Source organism: Phasianus colchicus, chromosome 23 (genome assembly GCF_987193195.1).
Source record: "Phasianus colchicus chromosome 23, bPhaCol1.hap1.1, whole genome shotgun sequence".
Classification (NCBI taxonomy): Eukaryota; Metazoa; Chordata; class Aves; order Galliformes; family Phasianidae; genus Phasianus; species Phasianus colchicus.
Window position 1 is genome coordinate 3089403 of NC_143458.1, and position 18845 is coordinate 3108247.

At 51.4% G+C, this 18845-nt stretch overlaps 1 protein-coding gene across 3 annotated transcripts in view; it reads right to left on the reverse strand.

Moving 5' to 3' along the window:
- The window catches only part of NECTIN1 (nectin cell adhesion molecule 1), a 74181-nt gene that overhangs the window by 11889 nt on the left and 43447 nt on the right, over positions 1-18845 (reverse strand). For 2 of the 3 annotated variants that reach the window (XM_031599825.2, XM_090123713.1), the window contains exons 6-8: positions 4235-4382; positions 2346-2433; positions 1787-1897 (exon numbers count right to left, since the gene is read on the reverse strand). In XM_031599825.2, the coding sequence (XP_031455685.1) occupies positions 1787-1897; positions 2346-2433; positions 4235-4382 (347 nt within the window). Of the gene's footprint in view, positions 1-1786; positions 1898-2345; positions 2434-4234; positions 4383-18045; positions 18634-18845 lie in introns of those variants that run through there. The other variant, XM_090123712.1, reaches the window with a different exon arrangement.

Genomic DNA, 18845 nt, shown 5'->3' on the forward strand with positions numbered 1-18845 from the left:
CACGCTGCCTCGTCAGATTTCCTGATGAAGCACAAGCAGAACAGGAATATCCTGTCTTTCTCTTTACCTTCCCCTCTGAAGGATCCCAGACCCATGCATACAGCAGTGCTGCTGCTGGGGAAGGATGAGAAGGGAGTTGGGGCTGTGTTAGGCTGGCAGAGACCCAGTGGAGCTGTAGGGAATGGATGAAAAATGTGCCTCGTGTGAGTGGTCCTGGAAGGAGCGGGGCAGGAGTTGGCTCTGCAAGGCATGGATGAGCAACGTGATGCAGCCTGGCCCCAGCTGTGCCATCTGAGCAACACCCAGCACTCCCAGCTCTGTTTGGCACAAAGGGGCTCCTTACTTCCCATTGCCAGTCACGAACTGGCACAACCTGCTGCCTGCCCAAAGGATGTGGTGATTTAGCAAGAAACGAGAGCAAGCCTCGGCTCGTTCCTGGGGCACAAAGCCAAGATGCTCTGTGTGCAGGCAACGGGAGCTTGGGAGCATTGCAGGGACTGCCAGCCACAGAGAGCAGAGGGCAGGTCCCAACCCAGCTGTGCCACACAGCTGCAGCAGCTGAGTCACCCAGACCCCATGTCCCCAGCACTGAGGGATTCTCTTGGTGGGCAGGAGCAAACTGCAGCCCACTGCTGCTGGGCTGGGAGTGAGGGTAAGGAGCAGAGAGTGCCAAGCATGGGATGTGGAAATGCATCTTCTCAGACCAGGATTGAGAGCAGCAAACTCTGTTCCCATGGTTACGGAGCAGCTACCCATCAGGCCCCATCTCACATCACTAACTCTGCCACTTAATTAACTGACTGCTCGTTATTTCCCAAAATGAGCTCCTCCATCCTTCTGCTTGCCTGAAAAGCAGTTCTCAGCTGCTTTCCACAGAGCAACCCATCTGCCTCGGATGTCCTGTGCTTTGTTTTCAAACCCACCTGCCTTGATGCAAGGGGCTGGAGATAAGCCCAGGGCTGAGGGAGGGGTCTGAGAGGAAGTTTTTCTTTAGGGCCATCAGCCACTTTCAGCTTGGCTGGAGTAAAGAAGATCACATTGGCATGGCTCAGTGCAGAGCTGTGTCTGAGCCATTTTATCACCGATGCCCTCAGCATCTGTCTTACTGCTGGCTAAAGGTCATTGGGCCCCATCCTTCTGTTATCTGCACAGGAATGTACATCGAAGGGTCGTTCCAAAATGAACAGGAGGGCTGCAATAATTAGTCACGTTCATAAAGTATCCCTCCATATTGGCTGGTGATTATAACGCCTTGGCAAAGAAGCAGGTTCACATGCTGATAAGTTGAGGCATCTGGTTTTGATGTTGAGACCTGCAGCCCTCATGTGAGGTCTCACAGAGGATGCAGAGAGCGGTCCCATGCTGTGGGGTGGGGGAGGGATGGATCTGTTTCCCATGCTTTGCCCTCTTATATCTACATTTTCTCCCCCAGTCTCGCTCCCTGAAATTCACCCCCTCCGCCTGGCTGCTAGCATCTCTCCCTGACCCTTAATCTCTCTGCTGCTGCTGTCTCACATTAGCATCTCCCTCTCTGCCACTGAACAAATCCACACAAAACAAGGGGCTTTAAGGAACTTGTCAGCAGAGAGCCAAACCCTAGCACGCTCTGCCTGGCCAACAATTTCTCTGAAAAGCTTTGCTGCAGAACCCAAGAGGGTGATGGGGTGATACTTGGCTTGGCTGTCCCATGAAGGCTGGATATGGGGTCTTTTGCCATGGGGTGAGGGATACTGGGGTGAAAGCAGGGAGGCTGAGGTGGGTGTTCTGAGCCCTCTGCTCCCCTTACCAGCTTGTCGGTGTAGGCAGAGGGCTCACTGGCTGCCATGTCGTAGTATGGGGGCTGCAGGGGGAGCTTCTGGAGCTCTTCCTCATGCTTCATGTTGTCCAAGTGAACAACCTGTGTCAGAGAGAGAAGAGGGGTGAAGAGCAACCAGGAGCAACCTCTACCTTTTCTCTCACTCCTCCCATACAACTTGCCTCCTGCTCTATTTCATTCCCACGTTCCTTTTCTCATTGCAGCATCTCCTGTTTGAAATGGTGGTGATGCTAAAACCCTCACAACCCAGAGCTCAGCGATCAGAATCCAATCCCTCCTGAAGGGAACAAACAGGGTCCAAACTACAGCTCTCAATTTGTGCCCATCTTTGGGAACTGTGGGCAGACAAGTCCTCACCCACTGCCTCCCATGTGTCCATCTTTGGGGATTGGGTAGATCTGCTGCCCCCCAAACCCATGCCATGGGCTCTTGGGCTCCTGCAAACCCTGTGATCCCAAATCCAGGCTCTGGGGGCACTGCCTGGTCCCTCTGCCACGGGAAGGAGCTGGCAGCAAGGCAAGAGGCGTACCTGGATGTCTTCAGTAGTCAGGTGGCTTTTCAACTCCTGCTTCCTCTTCGGCGGAGGGGCAGGTTTGTGGGAGGGAGGCAAGTCAATGCTAAGGGGAGAGAAGTGGCAGCTGATTAGAAAGCAGGAGGAAGGGGTCTGCCTGCTTTCATGTGCAACAGCAGGCTAGATCCTGCACACACTGAGGATTTGACTGTGTTTGTCACCAAACTGTCAGTATAATCATATGGGTTATTCTCAGCAACTCCCCTCTTTTCTTTCTCTCACCCTGATTAGAATTGTTAAACAGAAACGAACGCCCTCCTAGCACCCTGCTCCCATTTCCAAGCACTTCCCTGTGTTGGATTACAGACCACGGGGGTGTAGCTGGGATCCCTGTCTCTCAGTGCTGTTTTGAGGTGGCTCCAAGCATCCCATGGGATGGATGCTCATATGGTGGCCATGAGCATCAGCGAGTGCCAGGTGCCAGTGCAAACCAGTGACATCATGGCAACCCCCAGTAGGGGACTTATTTGCCATAGGTTTTCCAGTGGGAGCTGGAATCTCCCTCGTCCCCATGCTATGCCACGCAGGGGGTTTAGCCCTGACCCCCACTCAGGGGATCAGCTTTTGCCCCAGAGCACACGGGGGATTGGCAGCCGTTATAATCCCAGCCCAGAGCCTGTCTCTGCACATTCCGTCTGTACGCACAGATGTGTCTAATCCTTTTACAAAACTTATTAAAACTCCGATCCGCTAATTAGCCAGCTTCCCCTCCCTTCTTCTACAAACTTCATCAGATCTTCCGATTGGGATGGGCGACTTTCCTTGGCAGCATAATGGATTCCAGCATGGGACTGGGGCTACTGGTGAAGGGAAGGGTGCAGTGGGCTCCAAGGGCTCTGCAGGATGTTGACCTTATGACTCTAAAGAAAAGAAATGCTCTGAATTTTGCGAGGCTTTGGGCTGGGCTCCACCACCCCTTATGCTCCGGGGCACTGCTGTGTTTCTATTCTTGGCTAAATTGACTCTTCCTTGTGCCTTCCTGGAGGGACACTGTGGGAAATGGATCATCTGAATGCATCTCTGCTACAGGGCTGATGCTGTTGATGAAGTTTCACCTTGTGGTGCTATTTTTTGTGTGTGTGTGTGTCTGTGCCTTTTTGTTTTCCCCGCTTCCCTTCCCTCCCTCGCTTGCTGTCCTCCCATGCCCTCTCTCAAATGGGATTAAATGGAGCACAAAATGTGGCCAAATGTAACAGCGATGCTGGGGAGGGCTGGGGGTGATAAAAGCAACTTCCAGCCTTGGGGGCTTGGTGCCTCCCTGGGAGGTGGGAAGGGAGGGGTGCTCTGTGATGAGACAGAGCTGTGTAGGGAGTGGCCAGGGAAGGTATTTCTGGATGTTCTCATTGCACTGCAGTGTGGGGCAGAGCAAAGTGCCAAAGGAAAGCACCTGGGGATGCTCCAGCATCGCCTTCAGGATGGCACCAGGTGTAGGTGGATGGGAATCTTCTCTGAGGGTCTCTCAGAGACCCTTCTCTGATGGCAGAATGGGTTTCAGTCCAACTCAGGAGCCTGAAATCATTCACAGGTGTAGGAGGAGCTGGTTCCTCTCCTCCCTCTGTAGGTGAGAGTGGCACCGAGCAGCTGTGCCGTGCCCAGGGATGCACTGCAGTACATGCAGCATTGGGTGAAGTGAGCTTCAGCTTCCACTGAGGGCTTGGGAGAAGCATCCAGAAATAAGAGCGAGCAGGATAGGAAGCACCAGGGGCCATGAAGGAAGGAAAGGGGGGCAGAAGGGGATGAACAGCAGCAAAAAGGCTCCGTGTGCTCAGGGAGCAAAGGAGACAGAAGCACTCTGTGCTGCCCCATCCCACAGCTGCTGTGCTCCCTGCCAGCCCAGGGCTACTCACAGGTCATGGTCTGCCTCTGTGCGGTCCTTCTGTTGCCTCCTGTAGACAATGAAGACGGTGACAGCCACACCAAGGATGAGAGCTGCAGCGATGACACCTCCCACGATGCCAATGATGCCTCCCAGGGCGCCCTGAGGTAGTGGCTTGTCTGCAACACACAAGGAAGCACAGGAGAGAGGGTTAGGGCATCCAACAGTGTGAGAATTGGGATCAAGGTGTGGAGGAGCCAACCCGCTCGGACACTTCATTGAGTGCTGTTGGAACAGAGGAGAGCATAGCTTTTAATGCACAGCTTGGGAGAGCTGAGCACCAATAGGCGATGCATTGAGGTAAGATGTGCCTCAAAGCCCGTCACCCTAAAAGCCTTACAAATCTGAGTGCAGGATGTAGGGGTGAGGGAGATGGATCTTCTCTTGCATTCCATCTCCCACTCGCCCCATGGCTGCAGTGCTCGGTGACATGAGACATCTCCTCAGCAGCTGACATGGTCCTCCTGCAAAGGAATCCCATCCCATGGGCTTGATGGGAAAGCGCTTTGAAACGTACGATAAAAGGATTTAATTTGCTCTACCTTCCAACCTAATTAAACTTGAAAACTAGCTAATTGGTACTTTGTACTTACAGCTCCGGCACTGATGAAAGAAGGAGATAATTGGAATGGAGGAAGAAGGAGGAGGAGGAGGAAAAGGAAAAGATATCCAGGAGAAGGGAGCGAGACAAGGATGAGGGGAAAAGCTACTTTGTAGAACGTGTCTGTCACACCTCATTCTCATATTTTTCTTGCTGCTCTGGCTGCTGGCTGCTCTGAGTCTGGATCCTGGACTATACGGCCTTGGTTCTCCCAGAGCTGGGTGGGCATCCATCCCCAAAGCCTCAGAATGATGCCCACATATGAAAGACATAAGCAGATGTGCCCAAAAGATGTAGGACCACTCATGCAGGTTTTCTCCCCTTCACACCATGGGTTCAGCTGAAGGTTGGACCTCCATGCACCCCACCATCAAACATGGGGTTGGGTCCTTGCCAGCAGCCCCATTCCCACACAGGCAACCCTCTCCACCATCCAGATTTGCTGCTGTCATGCAGGAGTGAAATGAAGTGTACAAACATTTCCCAGGGCACTGCTCTCTCTGGTTTATACCAGAGAATTGAAGAGCACAGACCTGGCAGGTTTACTGCGTCAGTGCAGCACATGTGAACTCACAGCATGGTGCCAAGACGTTGGATGCAAAACTTGCCCTGGGAACTGTCTCAGCACAGATCCCCCTCCTCTTCCCTGCAGACTCCATGTAAACCTGTGAGGACACCCCAGAGCCTGCATCAGCAGTACCCCATCTCCAATTAAGGGCTCAGAGCTGTATGTCTTCCTGCAAATGGCAGGATGTTGCAGTCACCAAAACATCCAGCTCTGCTCCCCACAGGCAATCATTTTTCCCCCTCTTCCTTTCTCCATGAGCCACATTATCCTGTAAATAATATTTCTGCCTTGAGACAGCTTACTTGCAGCCATGCTCAGGCAGACAGCTGCCACGTCGCAATCCAAGCCCCCAGATGGCAGTTGTGATTGTGATGGTGGAGAATCTTCCAGTCCCTTTAGTTGGGGCATATCCTTGATGGATTGGTCCCTAATGGCTCTGGGGCTGCAGGTAGGGAGCAGGGAACATCAGCCTCCTGCTGACACTGTAAATCAGCAGGTGTGTGCCTGGGGATGGGGTGGAAGGAGCAAGAGAGGTGAGGAAACAAATAAGCAGCACTGGAATGGATCTGTGGGAGCTTAACAGGGCTGTGTTACAACAGAAAGGGGCCAGGGAGAATTAGAAAGGTGAAAATGAAGCCATCAATCTGTGGGTAAGAAGAAAATATAGGGCACTGGGTAAAGGTGATGAGGTGAGAGAATGGGTGACATGCAAATACCTGAAGTGTTGTGTTTTGGTTTCTTTATAGGGTGAGAAGTAATGGCCTTAATTTGTGCCAGGAGAGGTTCATTCCAAAAAAGTGGGCACTGGCACAGGTACACAGGGAGGTGATGGGGAGGAGGGGTCCATGGAGGGGTTCCAGAACTGTGGAGATGTGGCACTTGGGGATGAGTTGGGGTTGGGGAATACAAGGGGTCTTCTCCAACCTGAATGATTCTGTGATTCTATGAATTAGGGGAATAGAAGGAGAAATGCAGTTGTTTTGGGGTGTCTATCAGAGTGTCTCCTTCCTAACAAACTCTCCAGGCTCTGGTGTGAACATCTGGGTGCTGGTAGCCATCCTAGCTGCCTAAGGCAACACTGCATGGCCAGGCAGTGACAAACCCCTGTGACAAGCCCTGTCCCTGGAGGTGCAGTTCTTCTCCCAGTAGAGATGCTGGGTGCTAGAGGAGCCCAGCCAGGAACTGGCAGAGAGATCCCTTCCTTCTGCTTCCCCTTCCCTCTTTTTTCCTTTTTTTTTTTCTTTCTCTCTTCTGTCATCTGCCTCCCCAGCTGCTTGTTTCCTTGGTGTCCCTTCCCCTGGGCAGAGCTGCAGCTGGTGCATTTCAGAGGGCTGCTGACCCCAGTGCCTCGAGATGCTCCCTGCCTTTCTGAGGGCACAGCGGCTGCAGGACAGTGCTGGGAACCCAAGAGAGGGGACTGGGAATGCCTCAGGAGCAGATGATAGGAACTGACAGACGAGGATTTGGTTACGCTGCCAGTGCTTTCGGGCAGCCCTGGGAAGATGTTTGCAAGGCCTGTGAATCAGGATCAGAGTAAATTGGCAGGACAGCTCAGGGGCCTCCAGAGTGGAGTGGGAAAAGACTTTGCCAATTAAGAATGCAAAACCCCTTGCTCTGTGTCATGCTCGAATAATTTAAAACTCTCCAAAAAGTTCATGTTGGCAGTGAGGCAGGTAGCAGAGAACCCAAAGGGGCTGAGCGAGCAGCTCAGCCTTATCTGGATGTCGAAGGGCTGCTGGGAACTCCTCATTCTGGCTGGAAAATGAATTAATTCAACGTATTACAATTAAGGAGAAAAGAAGGACACCCCACCCCCAGCCTCTTTCGGAGCAGTTGGGTATCGTTGCTTTGTTCTCTTCTGGAGGTGGAAGCAGACACAGGAAAGGAAGAAGCGTTGGCAGGGATGGAGCTGTGGCTGTGATTTAATGCCCGCTCCGTGCTCATGGCTGTGATTGTGTTCCAAACCATGAGACAAACAGACAGAGCTGTCCGCACGCGCCGTGCCCGCAGGGTGACACAGTGCAGCTGCAGAGCACAGCAGTAAATAAAAACAGGGGAACAATGAGGGCTTTGGAGAACCAGCTCGCATGAGGGGAAGAGAGATGTTCCCAAAGGGAACTTGAAGTGAGGCAAAGACGGAGCAAATGGAAAGCGTCCAGAGGAGGGCATGTCAGAGCGGAGGAAATGGCTCACGTGGCCATGGAGTGATGGGGAGGATGCTGTAGGAGGAATGGAAAGGAGAGACTGCATCTGTTGCACTTTGGAGGGGAAGGTTTCGTGTCTCAGAGCTGCTTGTGTGGCTGGGATGTCTGCATCATGAAGCATCTGGCTGATCTTGGGGTTCAGGCTTGAGAGTGAGGTATGGCACATCCCCACCATGGGTTTGTGCTGCTCTGGGGCTGACATTTAGTGCAAAGCTCAGATTGGATGGCTAATCCCATCCATTCTGCAGTGTGCAGGGGAGCAGAACGGAACCCAGCTCAACCTGCAGGCAGGAGTGGTGTGGGACAGAGGTCCAGGTGGGCAGGAAAGCCTTGGTGGTCTCACAGCTGCACTATCTTCCTTCTATCCTGACCAGCTGCCTCAGAGAGAGCCTGAGCCCCATAGGACTGCTAATTGTCCAACCCGAGCCCCACAGATCTTCTGACAGTCCGACTGCTCATGCTCCAGTCTACCATACAACATAACAACCCACAACCCCTCCAGAAAAGCATTTGCTAAAAGGCATTCCTGCATCTGTAACCAGTTGTCAAGTAGGGTTCCCTCCGTGTTTATCCCCGCCCTGCACAAAACAAACTCCCATCTATTTCACGGCTGGCTAGCCAAGGTGCTCAGCACTGTGCTTCTTTGCTCACTGGCACATTGCAAATCAGTGGGGAAGAATCACTATTCCCCTCCTTTTGTTAGGCTGGCAGCTGTGAAGCTCTGCTAACTGCCAGCCTTGCTAGAGTTAACATAACCTTGGTGCTCAGTTGCATCCCTGCTCAGGCACGTTCAGCCTACACGGTTAACACAGTGTCCCAGTGGAGTGCCAGCTCCAGATAAGCCTGTCTGTGACCCGGATTGCTGTCCTGAGCCAGAGGATGGAGGTTAGCACTTACTGGGCTCTTTCCACCCGCTGAACCTTCGAGCAACACCACGAGATCGGATGATGCATATTTATAATGCACCCCACCTGACACATTCCAGGGAGCCTGAGACACGGCGAGTTTGCAGAGCTAAATTAAACGGAGCTGAAAAGCTTGGCAGAGCAAACACGTCCCCAGTTAGCTTCCAGAGACGAACAGGATTGGCTGATTTGAGACACGCCGCAACAGCAGATCCACCCCCGGGCACAAGCTGGTTTGGAGCACGGGTAGCCCACTGCCTAGGCACTAATCACAGCATCCCTGTCAGATCTTTGCCTTTTTGTTTTTCTCTGTAATTTTGATCAGCCCCGACCCATGCAAACGGCTGGCTCACCTCTGGTGAGGTTTCATGCTTCTGGCAGCGCGGTGTGCAAGCCAGCCCTCCACAGGGCGCTGCTTTGAAGAGCATGCCCAGCTGCAAGAGGATGAAGGGACCTGCTGGGTTGAAGTGGGATTTCACACACATTCCTGCACAGGCAATCGCTTTGCCATTCACTCAGCCCTGCCAGGTGAGGATCAGCTCTTCCCTTTCCTCTCCAGCATGGAAGCAGCAACGGAGCCATCCTCCCATCCTCGCCATCCCCGGTTAAGGGGCTGCTGGCTGCAAAGCATGCCTGGAATGTGGCTTTAACCCTTGCTGACCTCACCTTGCATGCCTCGCTGGGTCTGCTGGTAGCTGGGGTGGAGTGGGGATAAGGAGCAGCACGTTAACCCCATGGGGCCCAGCAAAGATCTGGCCTTGCCCTCCCCAACCTGCTTGCCCTATGCCACACGCTTTCCATCTCAATGCAGCTGTATGGACACTGCCCCAGCCTGGCTTTGGGTAGAAGATGGGCCCTGAGTTTTCTGATGTTCCCTCTGCCTCCCAGCCCTTAATTTTAGTTCTGCTTCATTTCCTTGCAGTTCAGCAGAGTAATGAACAATCAAATCCCTTTGGTAATTTATTTCTTCTGCTGTACAATCTAGGGGAGGAGATGACACACGAAATTGCCTCTCCTGGAGGAACGAAGGGGCCACATCCTGATTTCCATTACATCTTTTGATCTCAGCAGCCTGCTCTCACCAACCAGAGCACAGCAGGTCCCGTGTCCATGCTGAGCCAGAGACACAGCCCTGCTTCCTTGATGAGCCCATTGGGTCAGGCTATTACAAGCAGCCACCAGACAAATTCTGTCAGAGAGAAGGGACGTGGACTTCAGCTCACACTCTTATCATCTGCACTAATTGAGTTAATTTGCTTTAGCATCTCTCCTGGGAATGTCTCATTCTCCTTGACCACGTGCCCTGGGTTTTGCATGGTTTTGCTTGGGATGGCTCTACCTTGGATGTTCCCAAAGCTGAGAACAGCTCCGTGTTTGCATGGCTGCAATCTCCTGCTCATGGCAAAGAAACGCTCCTAACTCTCATTCCCTCCTGACTTCCCACCACCTCCAAGCCCTGCTCTGCCTTAACCACCAGTATTTATCCACACAACCGTATCCAGCTGAGCATTTGTTACCTTGCAGAGCTTCCCCTGCCTCCAATACAGATCAAACAGAAAAGCTGCAAAGAGAGAGACCTGTCAGCGTGAAAGAGAAGCTGCAAAGGTTGGTACAACAGCAAAGGTCACACAGGGGAATGCAACAGGAACAAACAAACCCTTTGCAGTACTCTATAGGCACTTTACCAGATGGAGAATGTCAAGAGGGCAGTCATAATTTAGAAATGGCAAAAGATGTCAGTGACTATTCATGATCTGTCTTGGAAACAGAAATTTGTTCGTGGTTTCTGGGATGCAAAGCGATTTCTGCATGTTGGAGGATGGCAGAACCAACCATCTTGCCCTGGGCACCATTTGGGTACTCCCAAAGCAAATGGGTTGAAAACTCAGCCAAAGAGATCCCTAACTCACCGCTGTTAGTTTTTAGTGTAAATTGGGCTAGTTAAATCCTAAAAGGATGCAGAGCTGCTCCATGCCTCCTCCTCACCATCTCCTCTGTTCTGTAGCTCAGGTAGCACCATCAAGGCAGGTCCTCCAAGCCCATTTTTAGGTCAGTTATAATAGGGAAGCCTCGTGTGGAGCTATGAAACATCAGTTAATACGCTGGAACTATCTAGTTAAATGCCAATTATAAAAGCCCATAAGCTCCTCAACTCAAATATATTAATAACATAATTAAACATTTATTGCTTATGCAAATTAAAAGTTAAGTTAATCGGACATCAACGAAACCCCAGGAAGTGACCATTTAAGTAACTAATTTCTATTTAATTACGATTCCTCCCAATTATCAAGCCCCCCATGCCATTATTTCTGGACAGCTCTGTGGTGTTTACCCGCACCATTCAGACTCTGCATTCCCACTCTGGTATCTATCCATAATCCCAGACAGCTGCCGCGTTCATGTCACAGCCATGGAGCTGGCACAGCTGGCAGCAGCTGGACTGGGTGCCCCTGCTTCTCCTCCCACCTCTTCTCGGTTAAGGAAGGGCACAGTCAGGGTTAAATCTCCAGATCCCACATGGGAAAGGGGATGAATCTGTGGGAAGGCAGCCGGTGGGGACAGCAACTCCTGTTGGTGTAGATCCCATAGGCTTTAGCCCTGAGTGCCCCCCCAGAGCCTTGCCCTGGGTTCCCTGCACACTTTTGCTGCTGTCACACCTCCTTATCACCACCAGGAAGGGCACTTCATAGCCCAGCAGGGATATCGTGGCCCTCAGAGGATGAGTGTTTCATGATGAGCTCGGCTCCTTGGGTGGACAAAGCTGTGTGCCAGCAGAAAGCCACTGTTCATTATTATTGTAAAGCGGTAATTGAAAGGGCTGGGAGCTAGAGCAGGGCGACGAAATGAGGCCAGGAGATGGGAAATGAAGCATTTTGTTCCTCGAGGGATGGAGATGTTCCCCTGGTGAGCCGAGGCTGTGAGGCCAGGGCCATACGGATGGGCTCCCTCCCCCGGTGCGACAGGCAATCAGTTAAAGCTGACAGGTGTGAAGTTGGCAATTTTCTTTTCAAACCAGTGAGATAAACAGGCTGGCAGGAGTTTGAGAGAAGCAGGGAGATAAAGGGGAACGGAAACATGTGGGCACCTCTCCCTGTGGGGTGGGCAGATGGATGGAGAAAGAGTTTGGCCTCTGCCGTGGCTGTCCCCATCAACCAGGACCTTTTGAGAACTTGGGTGATGCAACATTTTTATCATATATTTAAATGATTGGCTTATTTATGAAGTGCCTTGTTGGGAGGAGGAGCCCTTGCCTTCAGCCAGGCACCACGGAGGGCATCTGAGGCTCAGCAGCACTTTGTGGTGCCGCAGGTCCCCCAGCTGGAGCGCATTTGCATAAAGCAATTTCCTCTCACAAATACGTTCATTCAAATCAAACTCAAGTTTGCAAATAATATGAAACCATGAAAAAAAAATATATTAATCAAACAAAGTTGTTGCTACAGATAATTCACCCTGCTCTGAGCCAGCAAATTTCTCCTGGTTCACCTTTTCCAGCACCAAAAGACCCGGCGGTACGTGCGACCTTGGGTGCTCCACCTCCAACCTCTTGCCTCTCAGTGAATGAGTCAATGATTCCGACCCAATCCATCCCCAGCACTCCTGGAGTTGCCATCCCTTCCAGCCAGCCATCTCCCAGCCTTCCTGCCTTCTTCCCTGCCTGCTGGCCATCATCCTTCTGGCACTTCTGAGTGTGCTATGCATGTGGATTTCTGCAAGATCCACCTGGCTGCAAGCATGCTCCCAGGTGCCTGTGCCCAGGGCTACCAGGCAGATCACCTGCTAATTCCCTCCTTATGCTTGGCTGCGTCTCACTCTCACTCACTGCAAATCCTACTTAGGTGATGTTAATCTATAGGGGTGGAAATAAGCATAACTCCATTGTAGTCACTCACTGGATGTGCTCACACCCAGCTCCGATGGCTCTGCGCCTTCACCATGGACATTTCAGCCCTGCGCTCTGTGCACAGCTGGTTCCAGGCAGGCACATCTCCATTGCTTGCTCTGTGCTGGGCTGGCAGAACTCACTCCCCTTGCTCAACCCCGCTGTCCCACCGAGCTCCTCCTCTGGCTCTCTGCTGACTGACAGCGCTCTGAAGCTGCTTTGTAGTCAGCGGTGCTCGCCTGCAGAGATGTGGCTTTGAGAAGAGATCCAAGCCACGCTGCCATCATTCCATGGGCTATATGCATTGCTGGCATTCCTGCCCCCAACGTGTTTCTGTTTTGTTCCAGAGAAACACAATACTTAGGGGCACTGCATGGGAGTCAGCTCCCGCTGCGTTCAGCTCTCTGCAACCTGAGCTGCTGAGAAGAGGCCCCATGCAATGCAATGGGTTTTATCCATCATTGCTTAACACGGCCTGGGAAATCTATGCATTTCCCAGCAGGACCAAAGGGCAAAGGCAGCCCCTCGTGGCTTTCTTTCCATACCATGTGCTGAAGGCGGGTGCTAAGATGCTTCCCCAGGAGGATTCTCCAAGCCAGAGGCATGGCAAAGCACCTGTTGATACCTGCACAAGGAAGAGTGTGCACGTTTCCTCTGATCTCTCACTTTTCCTTTGTCTCTCACTCTTTTGCAAAAGCCTGAGTCTTGCAGAGCTGTCTGCCTTGATCTTTGGGAACAAGGCTGTCTTTGTAGCGTGTATGCACAGAAAGGAAGCTGGAGGAAAGGGAAAAGGCAAACTGTTCTTCCCAACACAGAGATCAGTCACTGAAATGAAGGGATGCAGCATGACTGATCTTTCCTTCCAATGGGCCCTTGGCATTCCTACAGCATTCAGTAGGTTTTGATGCATGATCGCTATGGCAGCCAGGTGCTGGACTACAGGCACATCCTATCCATCCTACCCATCCTACTACATCCTACCACATCCTTCCACACTCTACTCATCCTATCAATCCTACCCATTAAACCTATCCTATCACATCCTACATGCCCCACCAATCCCACCCATCCGACCTATTGTATCACATCCAACCCATCCTACCCATCCCACCAATCTTACCCATCCTAAACCCATCCTAAATCCTATCTGTCCTACACATCTCACCAATCTTACCCAGCTGAGCCATCCAACCAATGGTACCCAACCGACCCATCCAACCACCTCCTCCCACATCCTGCCAACCCTACCCATCCTACCCATCCTACCAACTGTACCCATCTGATCTATCTGACCACATCCAACCCATCCTACCCCATCCTACCTATCTGACCCACCCAACCCGTTTGAGCCATCCTACCCATCCCACCACATCAACCCAAGGCTGGCACAGCCCAGTCCCATTGCAGCTGACTGCACATGTCTACAGAAGATGTAAGGGAGAGCAGATGTGACACTTCTCCAATAATCTGTCCCCTCTGCTACAGCTAGCAGCAGCTGAAGGACTTCCTGAGCTGGAGAATGTCAGAATTTTTAATAGACTTTGATAGATTCTTACTGCCATGGGCAAAAACGCTTTTCAGCTCAGGCTACCTGTTGGCCTCAGCAGCATCCTTTGACAAGGAATCTCACTGTTTACACTGAAGGGAGAAAAAAACTCTCTCAATTCCTTTATTTTGAATCTACCACCCAAGAATTTCACATAATACCACCAATGTCAGTGCCAAAACCCATCATTCCTCATCCTCCTTTTCCTTGCTGTTCCGGAGATCCCTTAAGCCTCAGCCTTCTGCCTTCATCTCCAAAGCAACTCCCATTGCCAAACACAGTACAACACAGGAGCAGACCTGGAAGTGCCACTTCTGCCACTGCCATTGCTTACAGCTCCCAACCCCAGGATGCGGAACCACGCGGTCGCAGAGGCACAAAGAGAAGAGAAGGTTTCTTTTTCTTTTAAAATTCTTTATTTATAAAAAAGTACATTTTTTTTTTTTTCTTCCACAGCTGAGCCACTATTGTCTGTCATTGTTTTTTTTTTTCTTTTTTTTTTTTTTTCCTCTTGTTTTATACAAGTAAAAGGAAGGGTGCTGCAACACCCTGCCCACACAAATTATAACCATGAAAACGCACCCCTCCCTCCCCCGGACCTCAAACAAATCATTACAAAGGATGGAAAACAAAAACAAACAAACAAACCAAAAAAAAAAAAAAAATCATAAAAGTCCATTACATTATTTTATTTTATTTTATTTTTTTTTTACAAAAGCACTTACAGCACAGATTACCAAAAAAAAAAAAAAAAAAAATCAGAAAGAAAAAGCGGGGTTGGGGCCGTTTGTCCGTCCATTATTCCACAATGATAATTACAGCAAGAGGGAGAAGAAAGAGAGAGAAAAAAATCACTGGAGTTAAGGAGCCACGTTTAAAGAATAAAATAACCTGCCAAAGAAAAGAACTGATCCTCAGTGAGGACATCTCCCCCACTGCTGCTTTGTGCCACGGAGGGTCTGACTCCTTTTGCTCTCTACATTCACCCCAAGTGCATCACACGTGCAAGGCACACAGCTCCCACAGGGTCTCCATCCCCATTCCTACAATGCATTCCCCACCTCCTGCCCTCTGCAGCTTTCCCTCTGCTCCCAGAGCCTCGAGGTGCACACATCTCCACGCACGTGCACTCCTGTGTGCGGGCACAGGGGAAAGAAAACAGCACAGGAGTGCAGCAGCCCCTCGTTAATTTCGTTCCCTTCTCTAATTGCTCGAGGATCAATCTTTGGAGCCTCTCAGCCTCTCTCCCTGCAGCCCTCAGGGATTTCTGCTGAACTGTTTTCTTTTTTTCTTTTGGACTCAACATCAGGAAAATGCCTCCCTCTGTCCCTTATTACAATCAATGCTACCATTGGAGTCTGATTAGTTTTTTCTTTATTTATTGAAGCTAAAGAAAACTTCAGGGTTTTGGAGTTTTTTGTTTTGTTTTAAATTTTCTTTTTAACCTTGACTGGATGAAAATGATTTAACAAAATGGGGAGAAAAAAAAAAAAAAAAGCACCTTGTAATGAAATAAGTGAAAATAATAACATCACCGGATTGCAATGAATAACCTGAGAGGGAAATGCCAGCAGAACTGTCTGCACATAAAGTGGGGGCTCATCTGGGGCTGTGAAACTGGGCACACACAGGGAGTGATGCTTTGACTGCATCAAGGCAGCTCTCAGGTGAAACATCAATCTGTAGCGTTGTCTTGGTTTGCTTTTTTTTCTCCTCCTACCTTGCTATAGATGAACGGCTAATCAGCTGGCTAATTACCACCCCAATAAGTCTTCTGCTCAATTAGCTGACCTTGCAAGGAACAGCAAGAAGCAAAATCATTGCAACTCGAGAGTGATGCTGGAGGAAGCAGGGGTGAGGAGCAGAGGGAAGCACCATGCACCTCGCCCAGCACAGCACCCATGCTGAGCCTATGGGTCTCTGAGTGGAAGATCCTCATCTGCCCCTCTTCTAAGCCACATCACTGTGCTCCTGTGGCTGAGCTCCTTCCTAGACCTGAGCTGCTGCAGTGTCTGCACTGATATGGGACAGCAAAACGTGAAGCTTGGCAGCATCTGGCTTGGAGATACCATATTGCTGTGCTGTCTCCTTTCTCTGAGCCTCCTTGTTTCTCCATACCCCGCATGGCTAACTATAAGGACTGTCTGTGCATGGGAGATCTCCAAACATGACACCTTTAAGTGAAGGCTCATGGCTATCAAAGCGTATTTCCTTGCAAGTCTCAACCTTGGGCACCATCCCACCACCCTCCTCCCTCCAGGTCTGCATGCCCTCACTGCAGCACATCACACCCATGGTCTTTGGGACACAGTTTCACTGCAGGCTGAGCTCCCACTGGCAGAGCATCAACAACCCTGGGGACGTCTGGACCTGCAGCACCAGGCAGTGCAAGACTGGACCTCCTGGGATTAACACAGCATGCGAAAGAATCACTGCTGGACACAGCAGTTTGCAGGGTCAGAGATTGCATCCCCTTCATTGAGGACGCAGAGCTTCCTGTGGCACGGGGCTGCTCTGCCAGAAGCCAGGAAGCAGGGAGGGCTGGCAGGAACAGCAGAAAGATTACAGTGCAGCAATCGGATTTCCCACTCCTGCTCACCACTAACGCAATAAAAGCGAGCTGCAGCCTGTAGGTACGAGCTGTGTTGCCTGGCCTGAGCCCTGCATGCATGGATCAGAGCCCTGACCTTGGCTCATCTGCATGGCTCTGGATCCATGCTCTTGCTCATGCAGCAGTATGACACCGGGGAATGAAATCCAATGGGTAAGGCAAGGGGAGAATGAGTCCTGCTGCTTTCAGATGTGCATGGGAACACAGCTCAGAAAACTGGGGATTTCTTTCCAAACCAAAAGATTTATTTATACATCAATTAAAAATAAAAAATAATAATAAAAAAAAGAGCAATAAGCCCCGACCCAGTAAAGGTGGATAAGGTCAGTGTCAGACAGAGGGCCTGGAATCCCATCTATCCACAGAGCAGAGATAGCAGCAGTCCACAAGGCAGGGGGAAGGAGGATGAGAGCAACACCCCAACTCCCTCCTTCCTTCCTCTCTACCTCCCTATCTACTGAGGCTTTGCTTAGAGGAGGGACGGGGTAACGGGAAAGTGGCAATCAATGCAGGCGAAGCCATATGTCCCCAAATTGCTAAAACAGAGCGAGCTGCCCGCATGCTCTGACCGAAAGAAGGAAGAAAGAAGTGTAAACACACGACAATGAAGTCTGAGTGGTATCATAAAACATAGGGACCCCAAAGCCACGGGTGGGCGGGAGGATGCGCGCCGGTGTGCAATAGGGCTGAGAAGAGCCAGCACCTCTCCGAGCCATCACAGAGGGAATATCAGCAATAAATACTCCTTTTCTTTCTTTTAAAACATGCTCCAACAAAGACAGAAACGAAAAGCCAGCAGGTGATGAACGGCAGGAGGGAAATGGCAGCTCTGTTGCTCCGCGCTACTATCAGCCCATGCACCTGGGGTTTGTTCGAGGGCTTTTCTTCCCCATTATCCATGTATTGAGCCATTGGGACCCGGGAGCAGATCCCCAGTGTGGTGGGAACACTCCATATATCCCACTGAGAGCAATCGCTTCCCCCAATTATGGCACCTCCACTTCCTTTGCTGTGAGCTTTTCTGTCCCCGGACCCCCTCCCGAGGTTAAAGCAAAGAAAAGACGACGACATACAAACAAATTCCAGTGTTTCAGGGGGGTGGGAGCGGGAGGAGGAGCCTCGGGGAGGGCACTCTGAGACACGGAGACACAAACAGAGTGTAATATACAGGCTGGGCAACAGTCGTTAAAGCAAATAGTAACACCTAAGCCACCGACCAATACAAACACCACAGAAGGGGACGAAAAGTCGTCAAGAGAAATTAAAAAAGCAAAACCAAAACCGAGAAAATAATTACCCGACCTCCCACCTCCCCATCCAATCCCCCTCCTCTTACCCCCCCCACCCCCCACCCAAACAAATGATCTGTAAAGCAAAGCTGCCCCCGCCCCGAGCCCCCGGTCCGTGCATGGCTCCGCTCGGGGATGCGCGTGAGTGTGTGTGTGTTTGTGTGTGTGTGTGTGTGTGTGTGTGTGTGTGTGCATGGCCGGAGCCGGGGCGAGCCGAGCTACACGTACCACTCCTTTTTGGAAATAAAAGATCCGTCGTTCTGCGAGACCATGTTCTCTGCTATGTCGAGCTGCTCGGGGTCGTACTGGAAACCGAGTGTCCTTTCGTCGTAAGGTTCGGGGTGCGCTTCCCCTTCGTCTACCGTGAAGTACGGCCGCTTGGCGTCCTCCTCGTATTTGTTGGGGCCGCCCAGCTTGCGCTCACCTCCTCCATCCTCATCCTCATCCTCGTAGGTGCTGCCGCCCAACGGGCCCGGCTTCTTCTCGTCGTCCGAATCGTCGGGGTACTGCAGGTTCTGGGCCATGGGCGGGTGGTGCTGCGGGATGCCGGCTTTGCTGTAGCCGTTGCCGTACACGTGCTTCTTTGTGCTGTAATCACCCTTGAAGGTGTGACGCCGGCGGCGGAGCACCACAAAAAGCACCACGGCCACCACCAGGACCAGCGAGACTCCTCCCACTATGCCCCCGATCACAGGGGTGGGGATGTTCGGCTGCACCATGGATTTGCGATCATCGATTGGAGACGGGGTGTAGGGAAATTCTGGGTAGGAAAAGACAGATGGAAGGGGGAACAGTGTCAAACCATGCGGAAACGCGCCCTCCCGCCGTGCTCTCATCACCGATTTTTTTCCTTTTTGGGGGGGTGGGGAGGGTGGGTGAGGGGGTGGGAAGATGAGGGTAAGGAACAGGGAAGGGAAAAAACAGGGAAAGGGGAGAAGGGTGCGTCCTGGCAGGGTCAGCACATGGGAGCTC